Source organism: Spodoptera frugiperda, chromosome 9 (assembly GCF_023101765.2).
Source record: "Spodoptera frugiperda isolate SF20-4 chromosome 9, AGI-APGP_CSIRO_Sfru_2.0, whole genome shotgun sequence".
NCBI lineage: Eukaryota > Metazoa > Arthropoda > Insecta > Lepidoptera > Noctuidae > Spodoptera > Spodoptera frugiperda.
The window spans coordinates 7897125-7918298 of NC_064220.1; the positions used below are offsets into that span (position 1 = coordinate 7897125).

At 37.7% G+C, this 21174-nt stretch overlaps 2 protein-coding genes across 2 annotated transcripts; both read right to left on the reverse strand.

The window, feature by feature from the left end:
• Positions 1–217: 217 nt before the first annotated feature.
• LOC118271465 (hemicentin-1-like) lies at positions 218–19280 on the reverse strand. The gene is made up of 21 exons (XM_050695955.1): positions 19005–19280; positions 17953–18182; positions 17498–17623; positions 16478–16573; positions 15930–16049; positions 15275–15440; positions 14442–14623; positions 13994–14066; positions 8245–8402; positions 7652–7814; positions 6790–7065; positions 6572–6641; positions 5719–5912; positions 4540–4609; positions 4051–4244; positions 3062–3199; positions 2387–2518; positions 1809–1921; positions 1486–1719; positions 1232–1373; positions 218–937 (listed from the first exon to the last, which is right to left on the reverse strand). Exons 1-21 carry the CDS (start codon positions 19225–19227, stop codon positions 546–548), a joined length of 3492 nt encoding a protein of 1163 aa, XP_050551912.1. The 5' UTR covers positions 19228–19280; the 3' UTR covers positions 218–545.
• LOC118279093 (uncharacterized) lies at positions 12343–13919 on the reverse strand. Its single transcript, XM_035598625.2, has one exon. The coding sequence runs from the start codon at positions 13300–13302 to the stop codon at positions 12475–12477; it is 828 nt and encodes a 275-aa protein (XP_035454518.2). The 5' UTR covers positions 13303–13919; the 3' UTR covers positions 12343–12474.
• Positions 19281–21174: the final 1894 nt, after the last annotated feature.

Here is a 21174-nt window from a genome sequence, read left to right on the forward strand (position 1 = left end):
TATACCGGGCACATTTCCAGACTCCATCCTACCACTGAAAAAATTTCGAAAACCAAAGAAAGACCAGTAATACTTTGCCGGGAATCGAACCTGAGACCCCTTGTCGGCAGTCGCACTTACGACTACTCGACCAACGAGGCAGTCAAATATTATAATAGTAATCTCTAACTATCCAATAATATACCAACGGTATGTGGTAGGTACATGAAATTAGTCATTAATTTAGTTATCTATTTATTTTCATACTACATCAATCATTACAGATATCTTATAATATAATATCCTATTATGTAATAACAATATTTTTTGGAAAGATTACAACACATTACACAAGTCGGCTAATAATTCAAAAGTTAGTTTGATTATGGTACTTAAAATATACAAATCTAAGAGTGAAATTGTAAGAGGTGAAAAATCCTTTAGTTTTGGATGCCTCAGATGTTTCAACACACATAATGATTGCACCAATTTGGGAAATGTGTATCTACAGCGAAAATGGTGATACAATTCATCAGTTTCCTACATTTCTGGTATCAGCTTAATTTCTACAAGTAGTAGTAAAAAATAAATAAAAAGAAGTAAAAACAGACTAGACCATAAGACGAGAAACTACCAGAGGCAAACCAAAATCTTATTCGTTCAGCATTGTTTGTGAAATAATACTTATTATTGCATTGCAGCTCCGAAACTTTATACATTCCCGCGTCCACCACAAATTTGTCTTCCTTAGAACAATTTGCTTTTATTTCAGTCTTCGTTGGGAATATTTTGAAAGAATTGGGAGCATCTGTGCTGTTCGGACATGATAGGGTTATTATTTCTCCTGCATCTACTACAAAGAAATATTTTGAGGTCTTCCAATTCGCCCAAGTTCCGTCTTCGTTGAGTGGCAGTGGCATATACCCGGCGTCTTTTAAGTTTTTGGGTATCAAACACACTGTAACAAAGGTTAATAATTTTACTTTTCATGTATGATAAAAGTTTAGCATTCCTGTTAAGTAGAACTGATTTCATAATATTTTTAAAAACAACTCGGCTCGAACAACTCATGTTCCAAATTTAATCTTGATCCCTTCAGTCGTTTTGACGTGAAGGAGAAACAAACATACAAACTTTCGCATTTATAATATTAGTAGGATTATGTAAGTAAAGTGCAACTTGGTTGAATTCTTGCTTACGATTACTTTACAAATATGTCAAAATTTCCGTGCAGTATTTAGTTAACACTTACCAGAAGAATTTACGTCAAACTCTTTCAATACAAAGCCGTGTGGATTAGAGACGTTGCAAGTATAATGACCCCATTTGTAGATAACTCCTAGATCTTGCACATCGCTATCGGGTATCACTTTACCATTGTATTTCCATTGAACCTGAAATTTGTTTAAGTCGGTTTTAGTCTCATAGTAAGTGTTGATGGAAATAGCTACAATAAACATCACGTATGTATGTTTTTATTCTAAGAGTAATGTGCTGGGAACTTACTGTAGCTTGTGGTTTTGCGTCACTATCGCAGTTAGATTGGATTTCTTGTATTTCACCGCGCCAATCATTGAGAGGATTATCTGCCAATAGTTTGGGTGGACCGCCCACATTTACGATGTATGTGTGTGTTTCTGTGTGTCCCTGCTTGTCACTCACGTGGCATGTGTAGTTGCCGTCATTTGAAACTGATGCTTTAGTTATTTGAATGGATTTTTTATTCAACTCTCCTTCATTCTATGGAAGCAAAAGATTTTTTAATAAGGTTACCTAACCAAAAGAAAATAGGGACGATTTTCGAGTAGCAAATGTTGGAATATACTTACATCGAACCATTTAAGCGTTTGAGATTTAGATCGATACGCTTTACATTCGATATTCTTATTTTCACCATATAATAGGTACACGAAATGTTTTGTTCCGAATGTGCTGGGTCTTTCTGTATTAAATTATAATAATTAGAAGTGAAATATAAAACTGAAATCATACTAGAAAACACTATCAGCTACAAGACAATGCTAAACTTAGGCCTCTCTCAGAAAAAAGTTGAATAACAATATTTGATGAGCGAGTTTGAATTGAAGATATCTGAAAACATTAATTTTATTTGAAAGGATAAATTAATAAAAAAATGAATGCACGTGTTTAAAAAAATAGTAATAAAATATCCTTGATACAAGTTGGCTTTACGTTGAACGAAAACGAAACGAGAGCGCGTTCGGCGCTCTAATTGGCCGGCTAGAATAAACGAACCAGTCAGAGGGCCGAACGCGCGCTCGTTTCGATTACTTTAAACGTAAAGCAAACTCGTACTAATGGTACTGTATTTGAAACGGCTTTACTATTACGAAGTAGGTAGCTATTAAAACCAGACTTTTTTAAATTTTCATATAAAAAAACCTACTTTCAAATGTAACTTCAATTACGGCATTGGTTGATCCAAGCTTGTTTTTGGCTTCACAGGTGTAGTTACCAATTTCTGTTTTATTCGGATTTTGGATAATTAGTGATCCTTCGCTGAACGAGTATTTTCCGTCTGAAAGTAAAATAACATGATTTACCAGCTGGAAAATTATCTCCAAACTTGTTTAGCTATTGATTGTTTAGCTAGCTTATTGATAGCTTAAAGGACGCTTAAGTACATCTCTTTAAAGATTTATTTACTATTTATGTACACATAAACAATATAAAGGACAATGCATATATATTATTGAGATGCTTAGGTCCTACAGGTGCCACGGGTCTGCAGAAAAAAAATCCAATAGAAGTAGTTTAATTGTATTATGACAGTGTGTAATAAAATAAGTGAAAACAATAATAAAGTCCTTTAAGATAAAGTTTCCTTAATATATTGAACGCCGTGGTGGTCACCAGTGACCGACGTTAGCGGAGGATGCCTTCAACAGCTATCTATTGGCAGTCAAAGACTTAAACACATCCCTCTTATAAATACTTTCATTAATTCTTTTAATGTGCTAAAACCGTTTTGGCACGGTATTTTTTATTGTTAAACATGTTTTCTTATTTTTTGATAATTTTGCTTTTGTTTTGGATCAGGAAGACATAATGTATTACTTACTAGCTTTAATAATAGTGTCATTTATTTTCCATGTAATAGCAGGTTGTGGACCCCCTATAACTTTGCAAGGTATCTTTATCGCTGCATCGCCCTCTATGATTTCTACTGATTTAGACTTCGTAACGATTACTGGTCGTACTGTAAACAAAAGAATTCAATGCTGTATACATTTTATAATAACTATCGTGAGATATACTAAATTAACTGTAAATCACGGTTTACTCACGTATATTACTGGAGAAAAGCTCTACTAGTTTACAGCAGTGTGCGCAGACGCGGTGACGTCGTGCAGTCAGTAGTCTGCGTGACATCGCCGCGTCATGATAAAGAGTCCCTCTATGACTCGAAACTAGTAGAGCTTTCTCATTAACCACTTGTCTGTCGGTATATAAGACACAATAGAAAACACATTGTGTCTCGCGTAGATCTGCGTTCCGACAGACAACGGGTTAATATACGTGATTTTTATATAACCTCAAATTCATAGGTTTCTTTGTAATGATGATTTGATCACTCAAACTTTGAGGGGGGAAAATCATCCAATGACTTCTCTCACCTTGGGCGAGGCGAGAGGGAGTATCAGACTTTTACTGACTAAAAACCACCCCATTCCTACTCCTGCTTTTTGAACCGGAGCCCCGGTAAACCCGCTAGGTAGTCCGCAGCTCCGGATCATCACTCAAACCTTGGAATAGGTTATTAGTATCACTTCATACATATAGAGCTGACACCATCAAGTGATAAAAATTGTGGTATACAGTCCTTGAGGATATGAAGAACTTTAAGACTGCACGGTTGGTGCGGTGGCTGGGCAACCGGCTGCCACGGAACGTGTAGCGAGTTCGATTCCCGCACGGAGCAACTCTGTGTGAACCACAAATTGTTGTTTCGAGTCTGGGTGTCATGTGTATGTGAACTTGTATGTTTGTAAACGCACCCACGACACAGGAGAAAATCTTATTGTGGGGCAACGTTTTAAAAATACTTACATTCCACAGTAAGGCTAGTGATGTGTTCGGCCTTTCCAGCTTCGTTCTGTGCCACACACTTGTAGCGACCGGTGTGTTTGTGTTCAGCCTTCGCAATATGCATCACGTCTAGCGTTCCGGCGATTGGTTTGAATTTTTTTCCCGAGTTATTCACGAACCATGTTATATTTGGTTTTGGAAAGCCTTCTACAACCCTGCTTGCAATGTAAGAAATACAGAGAGAATTAATAGATCGATTTTAGATAACCAATTAGACGAATGTTAGAACCTTAAATATTATATATAATAGCTACTTCCGCTAGGTTTCACCCGCTCTGCTTAGCTATTATCGCTCATAGTGTGATGTTTTTTAGCCTTCCTTGATAAATGCACTATCTAACACAAAAATAATTATTCAAATCGGACCAGTAGTTCCTGAGATTAGCGCGTTCAAACAAACAAAGAAACTTATATATTAAGTAATATTATAGATTCAATGATTTACTTTACCTGCATACTATATCAACCGGTAAGCCAAGTTTAATTGTTAAGGCACCAACACCCTTTATCTTTGGTTTTTCTGCGAAACATGAAATTTGTTTTAAGCAAGCATTTTTTGATAATATTTTAAAGGTCTCTAGAGTCGAGACTGCTGCTACAAACATTAACCCTTTAAGCACCCAGTTAAATATCAATTAATGTGCCCCTAACGTGCGGCTACAAATTGAAAAAAAATATATCTACACTAAGTAAGGAGGAGCAATCGTGTAAATAGAACGAAAAAATCACGCATGTCTTCTGTTGCAACAATGCGACATGATCGACAAGGATGTGGAAATATGTTACTCAGGCGGTTAAAGGGTTAATACATTTTGTATGACAAAAAATAATGTTTATCATTGCACAACTTGATTCCCCCTAGTCCTTTTCATCATCGAACCACAAGACAATCGTCGAGGCGTCACCATGGTAGATATCCTACCCACGCGCACGAAGCGCTTCGCCTCAAGCTTCCTTGTGCGAACTGCTAGGGAGTGGAACTCCTTGCCGGAGTCTGTGTTTCCTGATGGGTATAACCTGGGTGTCTTCATGGCCCGAGTGAATAGGTTGCTTATGGGCGTGCGACGCGTGGCGCGAGACGTGCAGTAGTGCTCTTATCGCTGTTAATTATTTTACCATCAGGTGAGATAGCGGCCAAACGTCGACCCATTAAATTAAAAAAAAAAAACATAGGCACGTATAGTTGTTCAATGACTTTAAGTACCTACTTTACATGGTGTCATATAAATATTTTAAAAATCACAGTGTCTAAACTATTCTCGTTTGTCACTACACACTCGTACGATTTAGCATCTACTACTTTCACTCCAGCTTCTACTATGTACTATGTATAAGGATTTATATTATCTTTTGTATCAATAACTGCCCCGTTCGTCTCGGGTTCGATTCCCGGGTCGGGCAAAGTATTACTGGGCTTTATTCAGTTTTTCGAAAATTTCTCAGTAGTAGCACGAGTCTGGAATTATGGCAATAGGCTCACCCCCTATTACATGGGACTTATAACACAAATGGTGACAAGTGGGTGTACATTGTATAGCGGCATTACGTGCCGTAATGTGCACCATCTGCCTACCCCTTCGGGGATAAAAGGCGTGACGTTGTGTGTTGTATCAATAAAACTATGTTTACCTTGAATGAATAATGTTGTAATGTTCTCATTCTTAGCTTTTGTGTTTTCTGCCACACACTTGTATTGACCCTCGTGTTTGGCTTCTACATTACTGATACGTAGCACGCTTCCAGTCTCACCTAGCGGTTCAAATTTAGAACCAGATTTGCCTCTAAACTGCCATTTGATAGTTGGCATTGGTATACCAGTCACGCTGTACAGATAAAAAATCTATTATATTTGGAAAAAAGATGTTTAGTGGTAGGTGACATGATATTTTGCTCTTACTTGACTTCAGGTCTTGCTAATAAGCCTTGTGGATTAATTATTACGTTATCGGCTTTCTCACGTAGCTGGTTGACGAGAAATTCGACTAGTTTTAAGCCATGCTAGAGGCTCAGAGGTGCTAGTGCAGTAGCAGCGCGACAGTCGCCGCGTCGTGTGTCGCGGAATGCTGCTCATGAGTAGCTCTAGCATGGCTAGTGGCTCATACTCGCATGGCATACGTGAGTAAGCCGATAACATAATAATTAATTTAGTATGTCTCACGAAAGTTTACTTATAGCCTTGTGGATGTTATACGTATGTAATTAGATATAGTATTTAGAAGTAATGATTTTTATTTATTTTATTTTTATTTATTTATTTGAATAGAACGGTACAAACCAATAACACTATTCAATACCTTACAAAAATTAAAAAAATATAAAATTTAGAAACTTAATATAAATATTAATTATTAAATATTCATTCATCCATCTCTTTCGCAAAACTTCAAGCATTCCGACAAAAATAATCTTCTTTCACTCGAAAACACGTATAATATATGTAGAACTTTAAATTGAGCAGATGGTGTGTTGTGTTAATACTTACTTGCATTCTAAAACGACAGGTGCACCTTTGATCCCTATTTTGTTAGCATGTGTTTGAACTTTTGGAGCAACTGAAAATAACATTTTCATTACTGAGGTGCTTTTGGAAGTCGTGAACTAGATCATTGTCTATTTTGTTTTTAATGTCAAAATTATGCATCATTTATTTGGCTAGTATCAATTCACGAGTTAGAAATTATGTGAAATATTGGTACTTACCTAAACCAGTAATTTCAACTATTTTACTTAATTCCATTTGGGTTTTTTTATCGTTTACCAGATAAGCTTGGCAGACATACTTTCCATCCAAATCCACATCCATTTTGATTATTTTCAGTTCAGTTTTGTCCGCAGATATTGAGTAGTCTTTGGAATCAAGTACTTGTTTTTTGATTCCAGACATTTCATTCAAATGGTACCAACGGATATTTATGGGAAGACTCGACTTGATATCACATTTTAGGGTACCTGGCTTTCCGTATTTAAATTCCGCACCTTACAAATTATATTTGAGTTTAATTAAGTAATTAATACGGGTTACTTAAATAAATGTTCAATGATCCCACTTGACTCGTTATAGCCACAACAGTCGTCTTTAATTATAAGACTAAAATTTATTAAAAATAAACCAGAGTAGCAGCGCGACAATTGCCGCGTCGTGTGTCGCGGAATGCTGCTCATGAATATGAGCCTCTAGCATGGCTAGAAACTAGTTGAGTTCGTTAAACAGTTACGTGAGTAAGCCGATAACATAATAATTAAAATAAACAAAATTGTGTGGTTACAGTATTCTCTGAACGATACATCCTATTGACCGACACGAAAATATTTCATAATTTGCGCTTACATGAAAATACCTATATCTATAAGAAAAAAAGTCGGGTTTTCCTTCGTGACGCTATGACTCCAGAACGTACGAACCGATTTCCACGATTTTGCATTCGTTGGAAAGGTCTAGGGCTCCGTGAGGTTCATAGCAAAGAAAAATTGAAGAGAAAAACAGGAAAACATGGAAAATTATTGGCAGCGAAATGGAGTTCGCCGGGTTAGCTAGTTTATTATAATTATAATTCAAACTTACGTGAGGGTGTGTTAACTACTGTAAAAGTATCTTTAACTTTGACGGCAATTGATGTACTTTTCAGTCCGATGTCATTGGTTGCGGAGCATGTGTATTGATCATCTTTTAACATAGACACTTCCAGGTAACTTATGTAGTCATACGGGTATTTGACCATCGAACTCTGAAAGTTTATCAACATAGTATAATTTCTCATCAAGAACCTTAGTCTGCTATTACAATAGTTGCAAAATTGTTTAACAATGATTGCTGATGTTGACATCTTTCGCAATACGCAACGTCACGCCTTTTATCCCCGAAGGAGTAAGTAGAAGTGCACATTACGACACGTAATTTCGCTATACAATATACCCATTCAAATCACCATTTTGTGTTATAAGTCCCATGTAATAGGGGATGAGCCTATTGCCATATACTGGGCACAATTCCAGACTCCGCTACTTACTACTGAGACATTTTCGAAAAACTGAAAAAAGCCCAGGAATACTTTGTCTGACCCGGGACCCGACACCTCTTGTCCGGCAGCCGGCTCTTCCATTTAAACTTCAACTCTACTTGATCACCGTAAAGTGGAATATTCAATGATTACTTACTTTAGAGTCGATTGTTTGTCCCTGTTTATTAAGCCAAGATATTTTAGGCTTAGGAAATGCGGTCACTTTACAAGTTAATTTCAACGAAGTATTGTATTCTACAGAAATTTCTTTGCCATCAGCAATAACTACTTTAAGTACTCGATTATCTCGTAAGTCTGGAAACAAATTTTATGTTTATTTATTAGCATTGAATATCACGTAAACTTAGCATATAATCTAAGAAAGAACGTATAACTGGGGGAAATGTTTGTTCCGTCAGGGTTGTATAATTAAGGAAACTCCGATATGTCAACCATTTATTATGAAGTACTGATACACACTGGCTTAATTGGTACGATTAACACTATTTATTATATGGCGTTAGAGACAATGAGTAGATACATTATAGATGCGATAGTTAAGAATCGATACATTCGCATAGACTAATACAATAGATAGTTATGTGCCTACGGCACATCACTTCCCCCTTCAAAAAAATAAAAAAATGTAATAAAATTCACCTACTGAGATATAAAAGGTATATAAAGTGAAATATAAAAGGTATATAAAATAAAAGGTATATACAAAATATAAAATTAAACATTAGTAAAAAAATCTCGTGATAACAAACCAAAATCTAGGTATTTTTCACTAAAGAATTAAACAGTGTATACGGTAACTATAAAACGGTCCATAAGTATTGAACAGTCCATTGAAACGATACGGTCACTTTGTTACTTAATACTTTACATATCACTAATTATATATGCACTTTTTTTACCAGTGGTACACAATAACACACTTAAGCGATGATTTGCTGGGTGGTCGGGCCGTTAGGACCCTGATCGCCCCGGCGATACACAGCCATTGTTGGTAGCTCCTGTAGTTCTCTTCTCATGTATCGACCATATCTAGTCTTACAGCTCTTCCAGAGAAAGTAAACCGCGATTGCCAGGATACATGACAGAATTAGTAAAGAGTAAGTTTCGACTCTGTCTCTCCATTCCACCGCAGCTGATGCAGTGGCGCTGTTACCAGCACCATTTTGAGCGACCACGACGGTTTCTTTATTCAAGGTGCTTTGTGACTTTCCCATTTTGATTGAATTTAGATAACGTTATTAAATTAATTGAGGTGATAGATACGTAATTATACTGTGAAGCGCACAACAGGTTTGACAACGCGTCCCGATCTCGTTACTATCGGCCCGTTGTTTACATTCGCTGATTCCTTATTAGGCGCTTCTTTGCATTCTTCGTCGGTTAATATATAGGCCGGCTTAAGGCGATCTATACTAACATATTTTTCTGTATCTGTCTTTAATATTTTGAAATATTTTTCATTTCTTTCTATCACCTTGAATGGACCCAAATAGGGTGGCGACAAAGGTTTCTTTACCTTGTCATCACGTATAAACACATGAGTACAACTCTTCAAATCTGCATGGATAAAAATGTTGCCTTGTCTTGCGTCCCTCCGAGGCACGGCGGCTAATTTTTTGTATTCTTTTTCGCAACCCTTGAACAAATAACTCACTATCTGAAATGGTTTCCGTGGTCAGTTGAAAGAAATCGCTCGGTAATCTTATTAGTTTTCCATAAACTAGCTCTGCGGCGCTTACTTGTGTGTCATCTCGTAGGCTTGCCCTTAAACCGAGTAGTACAGATGGTAATTCCGAAACCCATTTCGTAGTGTTACCTCTGCACATTAGAGCTGACTTTAGTGTACGATGCCATCTTTCTATTAACCCATTAGATTGAGGATGATAGGCGCAGGTTCTTATTCTTGAAATACCCATTTTCTTTGTAAGATGACTAAATAGGTTAGACTCGAATTGACGACCTTGGTCAGTTGTTAGTCGAACAGGACATCCGAATCTACATATCCACCCAGTGTAAATGATATCTGCTATCGTTTCGGATGTGATGTCTTTTACTGGATACGCTTCTGGCCAACCTGTACTTCTGTCCATCATGGTTACAATGTATCGATACCCTTCACAGTAGCTCAAAGGACCTACTATGTCCATATGTAGATGTTCAAATCTGTTGCTGTTAATGAACTTTCCATGTGGCGCGATTGTATGTCGTTGCACTTTGGACTTCTGACAATTAAGGCAAGTCTTAGTCCAGATGGTAACGTCCTTATTCATACATTTCCAAAAGAATCGCTCTCGAATCATATTTCGGGTTGCGCGTATGCTCGGATGACTAATTTCGTGTATAGCTTTGAAAGCTGATACGCGAAATTCTTCGGGCAAATAAGGCCTGGCTGTGCCCCGTGACATCTCGCAATATATGGGTATGTTACAATGTGGTAAGTATATCTTTTTGAATACCAATGTTTTCGTCTGCATTAGCTCTTTCAATTCTATGTCATTTTGTTGTGCTGTTGCTATCCTCTCATAGTCAAGAGGTGACAACGCCTTTACTGTTGAGATCCGGGATAAAGTATCCGCCACTATGTTATCTGCGCCGCTTAAGTGCTGGATTTCTGTACAGAATTGCATGATAAAATCGAGGTGTCGAATGCGTCTTGGAGTGTCATTTTTGCCGATGGTATTTTTCTTCAACGCATGTACTATAGGTTTATGGTCGGTATAGATCGTTAGAGGTCTCCCTTCAATCAGGTATCTAAAGTGTTTAATTGCCATGTATATTGCCAATAGTTCTCGATCAAAAGTACTGTACCGTTGTTGTGCTTCGCTTAATTTAGTAGAAAAGAACCCTAAAGGTTTCCAGGTATCACCTTCTCGTTGTTGTAGGACTGCGCCAGCGCATGTATTGGAACAGTCAGTCATCATGGCAATAGGCGCCTCGGTCGACGGGAATGACAAAGTAACTGCTTTTAGCAGGCACTGTTTACTTTGTTCGAAAGCTTCGATACTCTCTTCAGTCCATTGAATTAAACTCTTGTCCTTTTTCTTGGCGTTGATCAAATGCGCATTTAAGATTCTAAAAATATCTGCTGCTCGCGGGAGATGTCTTCGATAAAAATTAGCCATGCCGAGAAAACGTCGTAGCTCGTCGACGGTTTTCGGTCTCGGGAATTCTGATATTACTTTAAGTTGCTTGTCTAAGGGTCGTAGCCCTGCCTGGGATACACGAAACCCTAGAAAATCTAGTTCACTCTTGCCGAATTCGCATTTAGCTAAATTAATTGTGATTCCAAATTCATTCAGGCGCTCGAATACTTTCTTTACATGCTCTTTATGGTCGTCGGCATCACCTGATGTAGCAATTATTACGTCATCGACATACACGTAAATAAAATCCATGTCTCGTAGGACAACATCGTTGAGAAAACGTTGGAATGTTTGTCCTGCGTTTCTCAAACCGAATGTCATTCTAGTGAACTCGTATAGGCCAAAAGGAGTCGTTATGGCGGTTTTCTCTATATCTTCTTCCGCGATAGCGATATTGTGGTATGCACGTTGAAGATCAATGCGCGAAAACATGGTTTTTCCACACAACAAATAAGTGCAATCCTGTATTCGAGGCATTGGATATCTATCGGGCGTTGTTATAGCGTTGAGGCGACGATAGTCACCACAAGGTCTAATCTCCCCGTTTTTCTTATTTACGACATGCAGTGGACTTGCCCAGCAACTTTTCGATGGTCGACATATACCCATCTCCTGCATGCGTTGAAATTCGGCCTTTACTTTCTTGTACTTATCCGGCGGTAAAGGTCTAGGTCGCGCGTGTACGGGAGCACCCGTCGTCTCGATATGATGGACTATAGAGTGGCGTGGAGAGTCTTTAAAACACAACGGCTTGGTAATGTTCGGAAATTGTGTTAAAAGGTCACTATATTCACTATTGAGATCTATTGTCCGAACTGATGGCTGATTTGATACCGATAGTGAAGCGACGGAACACATATTTGTCACTGAGTCTATAAGTTTCTTATTATATATGTCAACTAGTATTCTGTGGTGAGTTAAAAAGTCCGCACCGAGGATCGGTTGTTGTACATCCGCAATTACGAATGACCAGCTGTACGGTCGGCGTAATTTAAAGTCTAATACCAGTGTTTTAGTACCGTATGTCCGAATTTCGCTACCATTAGCAGCGTAAAGTTTATATTCACTACACTTAACTTGATAATATGGTCTTCTTGTCACGGGTAACACAGATATATTAGCACCAGTGTCTACTAAAAATTGCATCCCGCTGTTATTGTCCATAATACATAGGCGGCTAACTGGATTGATAGCACACACCTCCGCCTGCAGTTGTGCCTGTTTCAGTTTCCCTTGTTTTGTTCATTCTTTTTCCATGCGCACGGCTCTACGCATTTCCTTGCTCGATTATGAAATTTAAAATGATAATGACACAACCAATCCGGCGAGTCAGGTGTACGACGGCTCAGGTTACGTCCGCGTGACATTGATCGAGACTGTCTCCGATTAAATGGTCTATTAAAATTTCGAACTCTATTTCTGCCTCTCTCCATGTCCCTGATCTTCATGCTGAGTTTAGCTAATTCAGCTATAATATAAGATTGGTCATTGTTCGTATTGGACGCAGTTTGAACTTCCGATACTTGCAGCGGTTTTGAAGTTTCTATTACCTTATCGGCAATCACGGCGAGATTGTCCAAATTTGTGACCTCGGTGACAGCGAGTACGGCTCTGACTGGTGATGGAAGATGACCTTGCCACATCAAACGCAGCGTCTCATCAGGAACTTTGTCACGCGCGAGATCTTTCATGCGGCGCAAAAGCTGCGAAGGCTTCTGGTCGCCTAACTCCATCTCACCGAGAAGCTTCTGGAATTGCCGTGTTTCAGACTCCTCATACACAGACAAAAGACGGGTCTTCAGCGCTTCGAACTTTTTTGTTTCAGGTGGTTTCAACAGAATGTCACTGACTTGTTGCACTACTTCCTTCCCGAGTTTTGTAACAACGAGGTTGAAACGTGCTTCGTCGCTAAGTTTCTGTGGGCCTAGGACTGCCTCACACTGCACAAACCAGAGGCGAGGCTGGTCGCTCCAAAATTCAGGGATTCTGGATGATACAGTCACAGTGGCTAGTTCCACGACCTCAGGTTGCGGCTTTGGTTGAGTGGCCATTGTACTTCAGGATCACGTCGGGGTCACCACTTGTTCCGTCAGGGTTGTATAATTAAGGAAACTCCGATATGTCAACCATTTATTATGAAGTACTGATACACACTGGCTTAATTGGTACGATTAACACTATTTATTATATGGCGTTAGAGACAATGAGTAGATACATTATAGATGCGATAGTTAAGAATCGATACATTCGCATAGACTAATACAATAGATAGTTATGTGCCTACGGCACATGTTCATTGATACTTGCAAGGTTTCGAACCCACCGATGGTGTCACCTCGATACGCCCTACAAAATTGTTAAATTAAAGAATCTACTAAACACAAGTAATATCTATGTTATTTTTTTAAACTGCCACTGATGACGTATAATTATTGTCTTACATAGTCGGTGAGCCCGGTCTCTCGCACCGTGGTATATGCTCCGTCATACAAAAGACCTTCTAAGTTTTAGGTCATCAGTGGCATAAATTGTGCATTATTCTATTTGTCAGTCATTCAGAGAATTTTATAGGTATTAATCGTTACATACATACCTGTATGTAACGATTAATCCACAGATTGTTGTTTCGGGTCTGGGTGTCATGTGCATGTGAAATTGTATGTTTGTAAACACATCCACGACACAGGAGAAAATCCTAATGTGGGGCAACGTTTAAAAAATGTATAAATGAAATCAACTTACTTAGTGGCGTAACAGGAATCTTGGCGAAACGCATCATACAACAATCCTTTGATCCTTTCAGTCTCCCATTAACCTAAATTATATATTTTTTTATTGCCAGGACATTAATACCAATTATTGATTGAAAAAATGTATCAGAGAAATTGTAAATATGTATTTTTTAAAGAGTAACGTTTTTAGTTTCATTGTCGTTCTTCTCCATTCGAAGCTACACTTTGGAGCGAGCACCTAGCTTCACTGACAGACAGACTGATACACTATTATTTATGGTTTAATTTGACTAAATAACTTTGAGGTCCGTTTAAAATACGATATGGAAGGTATGGTATCTTTTATATGTATAATCAGGGTGTATTCCTATACTAAAATTTATTATTCATAGTTGAATGAAAGCTTTTTACGATTGATAGTCAAATAAAGAAATAATTATGATATAATGAATACTTACCACTACTCTGAATCTTTGTTTTGGCGTAACAAAGGGTGGCGTAACGTAAAAATCTTTAGAAATATTTGTCAAATTAAGATCTGGTGTGATCGGTTTTCCGTGCATTCCTAAGATCTGGGCTTTTATTATTTCCACTGATTTACCTACGTCGGAAACTAATACGGACAAGTGGACATTTGCATCTGAAATAACAGAACAATATTAATTAGTTTTACATATATTTATGCCAAATTATAATTGCGGAGCTGCAGACTACGAGCGGATCAACCAGGGCTCCCGCTCGAAAAGCAAGAGTAAGAATGGGGTGGTTTTTAGTCGGTAAGTGTCTGAAACTCCCTCTCGCCTCACCCAAGGCGAGAGAAGTCATTGGATTGGAGTGACAACGCACTTGTAACTCCTCTGTTGTTGCGGATTTATTTGCCTTTTGACGACCAGCCCATAAAAAGAAACACCTCACTTTATATAATTGAGTATTGACAAAAGGGATGATGACGGGGTATTAAAATTAAAAATCTATTAAGTCCGTCAGTTAGATAATGAAAAAATATTAGACACGTTTTTTTTTTTTATTTTGTCATATAAGATAACAATGCTTACATAAAACTTATCAAAGTTTAGGAGTGGGAGCTAACTACGTCACTATTGAGTATAAAATGTACTCAAAAGTGACGTCACGCGGTATTTCAAATCGATATATCTTCGAAAGTATTTGTTTCCGTAAAAAAATAAAAAATACGTGTCTAATATTTTAAAATAATCTACAAGACGGACATTAAAATAAAAAAAATGTCATCTAACCTAATGTAACAAACATTATTAAACAAATTGCCTACCGGCTATTGGTTGAAGAAACGTGTCGTTAAGTGACTTGGGCATCAGCTCCGAGAAACCATGTTTGAAGAAGAAATCAGACCTGCCCGTTATGACGACTGATGTCTCTGATTCACTTTTCACTTTAAAAAAATGTTTGCCAGGTTTTACGTCCATCAAATTGTATACCTTAAAACATTAGTTATTAGTAAACGTATTGTTACTAACAAAATTTATTTGCTTATGGACTTTGTGGTCTGATATACCTAAATGATTTTTAGTTCTTATTTTAAATTATTTATTAGTTTAATCAAAATAAAACTTAAACTTTCCATCTTTTGTTTCCAAAGCTGGTACCTCTTAAAGAAATTAAATAAACTACAAATAAGCACTAGAAAAGAAAATAATAATAATTTAACAGGGGCGTAGCATGCGCCGTATGAGCTATCAGTTATATATACCAGACCCCAGGGATCTTCAACGTGCATAATTAAAAAAAAAATTTTAAGTTCATTTTTAAAATGTCAAAATTTCAAATTATCAATTCTTTTCTTCGCGCATGCGTTCCAAAGTTGGTAGAAACTTTAGATTTTTTTAAATTTATTTTATTAACGTCATCATAAAGGCCTACAAGATCGAGTTGAATTACGAAGAAATAATTTCCTTTCCACTACTTACTTTAAAATTGTCAGTCTCAATATTGTCTCTTGACTTGTCAAGGTCTTTGTTAAACACTCTATTCAAGTTTTTGCCAGTCATGGAGATGGTCAAGTCTTTGGTTAATTGGTCTACATTGAACTGAAATAAAGTATATAAGCAGAGTATTATTTTAGAGATTTTTATGATGTAATGAATACACAGTACAATTGTGAGTGATCTGAGAGCCTTGTTTGCCTTGGCGGCTCCAGAAAACCAACCAATCAGAGCGCAGTCTTGTTTCGATCTCGTAAACGTAAAATAAACTCGTATTAAGTCCTCTTTTTTTAATACATATTTTTTTTTAATTTACTACGTTCTCCCATGTCACTTGTGTTAAAAATATACAAGTTCACATACACATGACACCCTGACCCGGAACAACATTTTGTGGATCACACAAAGAAAGTTCCTCCGTGCGGGAATCGAACCCGCTACACGTTATGTGACATGTCCTCTGATGTATTGTAAAAAATAATAAAAAAATACTTTCATAATGTGTAATATTAAATAATATAAGAAGCTCTTACCTGAATATAATTATATTTCGAAAGAAGGACGGGAAAATTCTTTTGATAAACTACAATTTCTTCGCCAATTACAATATTGCTTATTAATCTGAATACCTAGAATAAACAACATATTTTTAAACAAGCAGACGTATCACCTGATGGTAAGCAATCGCCGCCGCTCATGGACACTTGAAACACCAGAGGCGTTACAAGTGCATTGCCGACATTTTGGGGGTTAGGAATTTAAGGGTTGTTGGGGAATCGGGGATTGGGAAGGGGGGAATCGGGTCTCCGATAACCTCACTCACACAACGAAACACAACGAAAGCGTTGTTTCACGTCGGTTTTCGGTGAGGCCGTGGTATCACTCCGGTCGAGCCGGCCCATTCGTGCCGAAACGTGGCTCTCCCACACTTTTTTAACTAAATCAAGTTATACAAAGCCAGTTTATCATGGACTCGCATTTATCATTTTTCTGCAGCTCCAAGAATCAGTTTGTACTGGTTGTGCATAGTTCTATGTAAAGCCTTTTGTAAACTGTTTGCCTTTTGCCTTTTTGCCTCAGCGAGGGAGGCACCAAGTAGAACAAGCGGAGTATTTATTCGGACTGTATTTAATGCTACATCTTAACAAGCTTTGGAGGCGTGGACAAAACATAAAATTAGCAACGTCACGCCTTTTATCCCATAAGGGGTAGGCAGAAGTGCACATTACGATACGTAATGCCGCTATATAATGTACACCTACTTTTCCCCATTTGTGTTAAAGGTCCCATGTAATAGGGCGTGAGCCTATTGCCATATACTGGACACAATTCCAGACTTCGGGCTACTACTGAGAAATTTTCGAAAAACCGAAAACAACCCAGTAATACTTTGCCCGACCCGGGAAACGAACCCGAGGCCCCTTGTCCGGCAGTGTTGGCCATCCCTTGGCAGTCGCACTTGCGACCACTCGAATAACGAGGCAGTCAAATTAGCTTTAACCATTAAAAATTCTGAAACTTTAACTAGTCACTAGAAATTTAATGTCAGTTACCTTTGAAGCTTCTAGTTTGTTTACTACATACACCAAGCCTGAACACGTCTCAGCTATGTCGTTATACGTAGCCATACTTCCATCTTGATAGTGCTTCGTATTACTTCCAGTAATCATAAAATAAATCTGTAATGAATAGATATATTACACAAATACACAGTAATCAATTAACTTAATCTTTTTTTTCAAAAGTATTTCATGTATTGTTTTGACATCACACAACGTCACCGCCTTTTATTACCAAAGGGCGTATGTAATGCCATTTTACAATGTACACCCACTTTTCACAGTTTGTGTTATAAGTCAAATGTAATAGGGGGTGAGCCTATTGCCATATACCGGGCACTATTCCAGATTCCAAAAAAATCTCAGAAGTACCACTGAGAAATTTTAAATAACATTAGACATCCATTATGAATAATTACGCTAAAATTTATTAGTAATACGTTTAATACCTGAGATTGCTTTTCCTGACATAGTTCTTTGACAATGCGAGCTTTCTGGTGATCTTTGGCTGAAGCATCGGTGAACACGTATATGTGGGAGCCTCGATTACTGTTCTCCAAAGCTAGGATCAATCCTTCCATGGATAGTACTTGATTCCGAGGGTCATTTTTACTGAGTGCTTTAATGTCTTTCAATGCTGTGTCAACTTCGTCGCTATTTTTTGCCACCAACTGTGCATCTATAATTTTAAAATAATAATTGTTAATACAAGCTTCCTTGTGCGAACTGCTAGGGAGTGGAACTCTATGCCAGAGTCTGTGTTTCCTGATGGGTATAGCCTGGGTGTCTTCAAAGCCCGAGTGAATAGGTTGCTTATGGGCAGATGTGCTCCATCGTAGGCCGCATCATCACTTACCATCAGGTGAGATAGCGGGCAAACGTCGACCCATTAAATGTAAAAAAAATACTGTCTAACCATTTTTCTTTGACTAAAAAACTTTCGTGGTGCAATTTGTTTTTCTTTTGCTTGCATCATCTTTGTCGTAGTGATGTAGCTACTAGGACACCATGCCATGTGGTGTAGTCGGCATGTGGGCCGAACGACAACTATAAGCCCGGTCAAGATAGACATTTGACCTTGACATATTTCACATAGAGCTAAAAACTGGCATAGACGTTAAGTACATAATTGTAAACAAAATTGCAACGTCACGCTTTTTATCCCCGAAGGGGTAGACAGAGGTGCTCATTACGACACGTAATGCCGCTATACAATGTACACCCACTTTTCACCATTTATGTTTTAAGTCCCATGTAATAGGGGGTGAATATAAACAAAATATAAAAAATAACATATTTTTACGGTAAAATGTACCGTTTTCGAGAAACATGGGAGACCAAAATCCGTAACTTTGACGTTGAATATTAGTTTTTTGCAAAACTGGGGGATGATGTGGATTTCCGACATTTTATTTATAATGATGTTCTTAACTTCTATGCCAATTAATAAATACTAGGATATATATAGAACTAGACAATAAATAAAAGAACTTTGAAATACCTGTGTTGTTGAAAGTGACGACAACTATATCGCTGACACTGGATGTCTCATTGAAAACGCTTAGCGTCTTGATTATACTGCTTTTGATTTGATTTATGTCATCCTTCATAGAGAGAGTATCATCTATTACAAAGGTCAAACTCCCTTTCTCCGTGCATGATGCTTTTGTAAGAACACCAGCGAATACTAACAACACCGCCAGCGGATAAATCCGCCCCAACATTTTGAAATAATTAAATATGCAACTAAATTTTAATAATGTCTTTAAATGGATGAACAATGGATACCTACTGTGCGAGTCAACATTGCCATACGCTTATTTATAGAATTATTTTAGTTACTGTAGGTATTATTAGACATGCAATAATTATTTCTCTACTCTGTCCAAAAATAGCACCAGGTATATTTAGGAATTTTCCTATTATTACTGTACAAAATAGGAAAACCGAACAAAAATTAGGTGACTGGGTCGTTCGGGAATGATCACAGTCTGCAACTGTATAACTATATACAAAAGGCCCTATTACAAAGGACTTATAACATAATTAGTGAAAAGTGGGTATTATTTTGTAATATACAAAAGTAATTGTCGTTTTATAACTGCAAGCCAGTTATAAAACGACAACGTCTGTCGGGTCCGCTAGTAACTTATACAAAAGGCCCTATTACAAAGGACTTATAACATAATTAGTGAATAGTGGGTATTTTTTGTCTTGTAATGAATGATTTTTTTTGTGTGCGGCAACAAACTAGGATTTTCTCGTGTGTCGTGGATGCGTTTACAAACATATAATTTCACATGCACATGACACCCAGACCAGAAACAACAATTTGTGAGATCACACAAAGAGTTGCTCCGTGCGGGAATCGAACCCGCTACCCGTTGCGTGGCAGCCACCGCACCAACCGTGCAGTAAATGACAGCTTATGGTATGCGTCCACAAGCCCGCATCGTACGCATCGGACGGATTGCATCAAACGGATTGACTGAGTCCACTGTTCTTTCGAGAAAACGGATTACCGATGTCACTTTCATTCGGATTTTTGGCATCGACATTCCATATGACGTAATCAGTATGCATCGCATGTAGGCATTGCCGATGAGCGGTCCGTACGACGCGGATCAGTGGACGTAGTTGTATGAGTTTCTATACAAGACAAACTAAAATCCGTTGCGTGCGATGCGTCCGATGCCTACGATACGAGCCTCTGGACGCTTACCTTTACATACTAATTTCGCTTGTTTTCTTGTCTGATTATGGGCGTTACAGACCTAGCTATAATATCAACTTACATAACTGTACAATACAATTTAAAACTACCCAGTCCATCGTGTTTTTTTTTGACCTGATACCATAGATTAAAAAAAAAATGCTATTTTATTTTGTTATCTTATAGGTGAGGTTGTTGCTATACGTATTTATCATTTTAATATTACTTCACGCTCATAACAAAAATATGTGCCAAAATTGTATAAAGACATGAGTCACCTGTGACTCTTGAACTTATTCCAAAAGTGCTCTAGTCTCTAGACTAGTTGGACAGTTAAGTTGATATATAAGAATATATATTATCGTATATCGTATAGCCATCACCGTTAGGCGTCATATGGCAGGAATTCGTTATTTTCCTTATTCCCAATATAGCACAACTAACACTTGTTTCAGGTTAAAATCATGGTTTAAATTTAAAGGGCAGGGGGCCTACTCTAATTCAACGAACGAACGAAAAATTTCGCAGATTACATACCTACTACTATTCTATTTATTGCGAACTTTCGTGAACAAATTAACGAATTAAATGAAGATAAATAAATAGGTTTTGATATGAAATTAAAAATAAAACGTTATTTTAAGTAATTCTATTAGTAAATCAATAAAACCTACGGCCGAAGATTGAACGAAACTGCGCATTCGAGAACCGGAGTAGACCTACTGGTTTATCAGAGAACACTGAGAAATCTGGTCCTACGATTCCACCGAAAGAGCAAGTGTGGTTATTAGTTAATTCTACTCTGTCGTCATTAGGGTGCTTTTTCACCAAAGATGTGCTATGTAGCAATACTACGAATATGTAATTAATAGCTAAGTGTAATGAAACCCCGGAGCTGTGGACTGCCTACTGGCTCTACCGGGGCTCCGGCTCGAAAAATAGCAGTAGGAACGGAGTG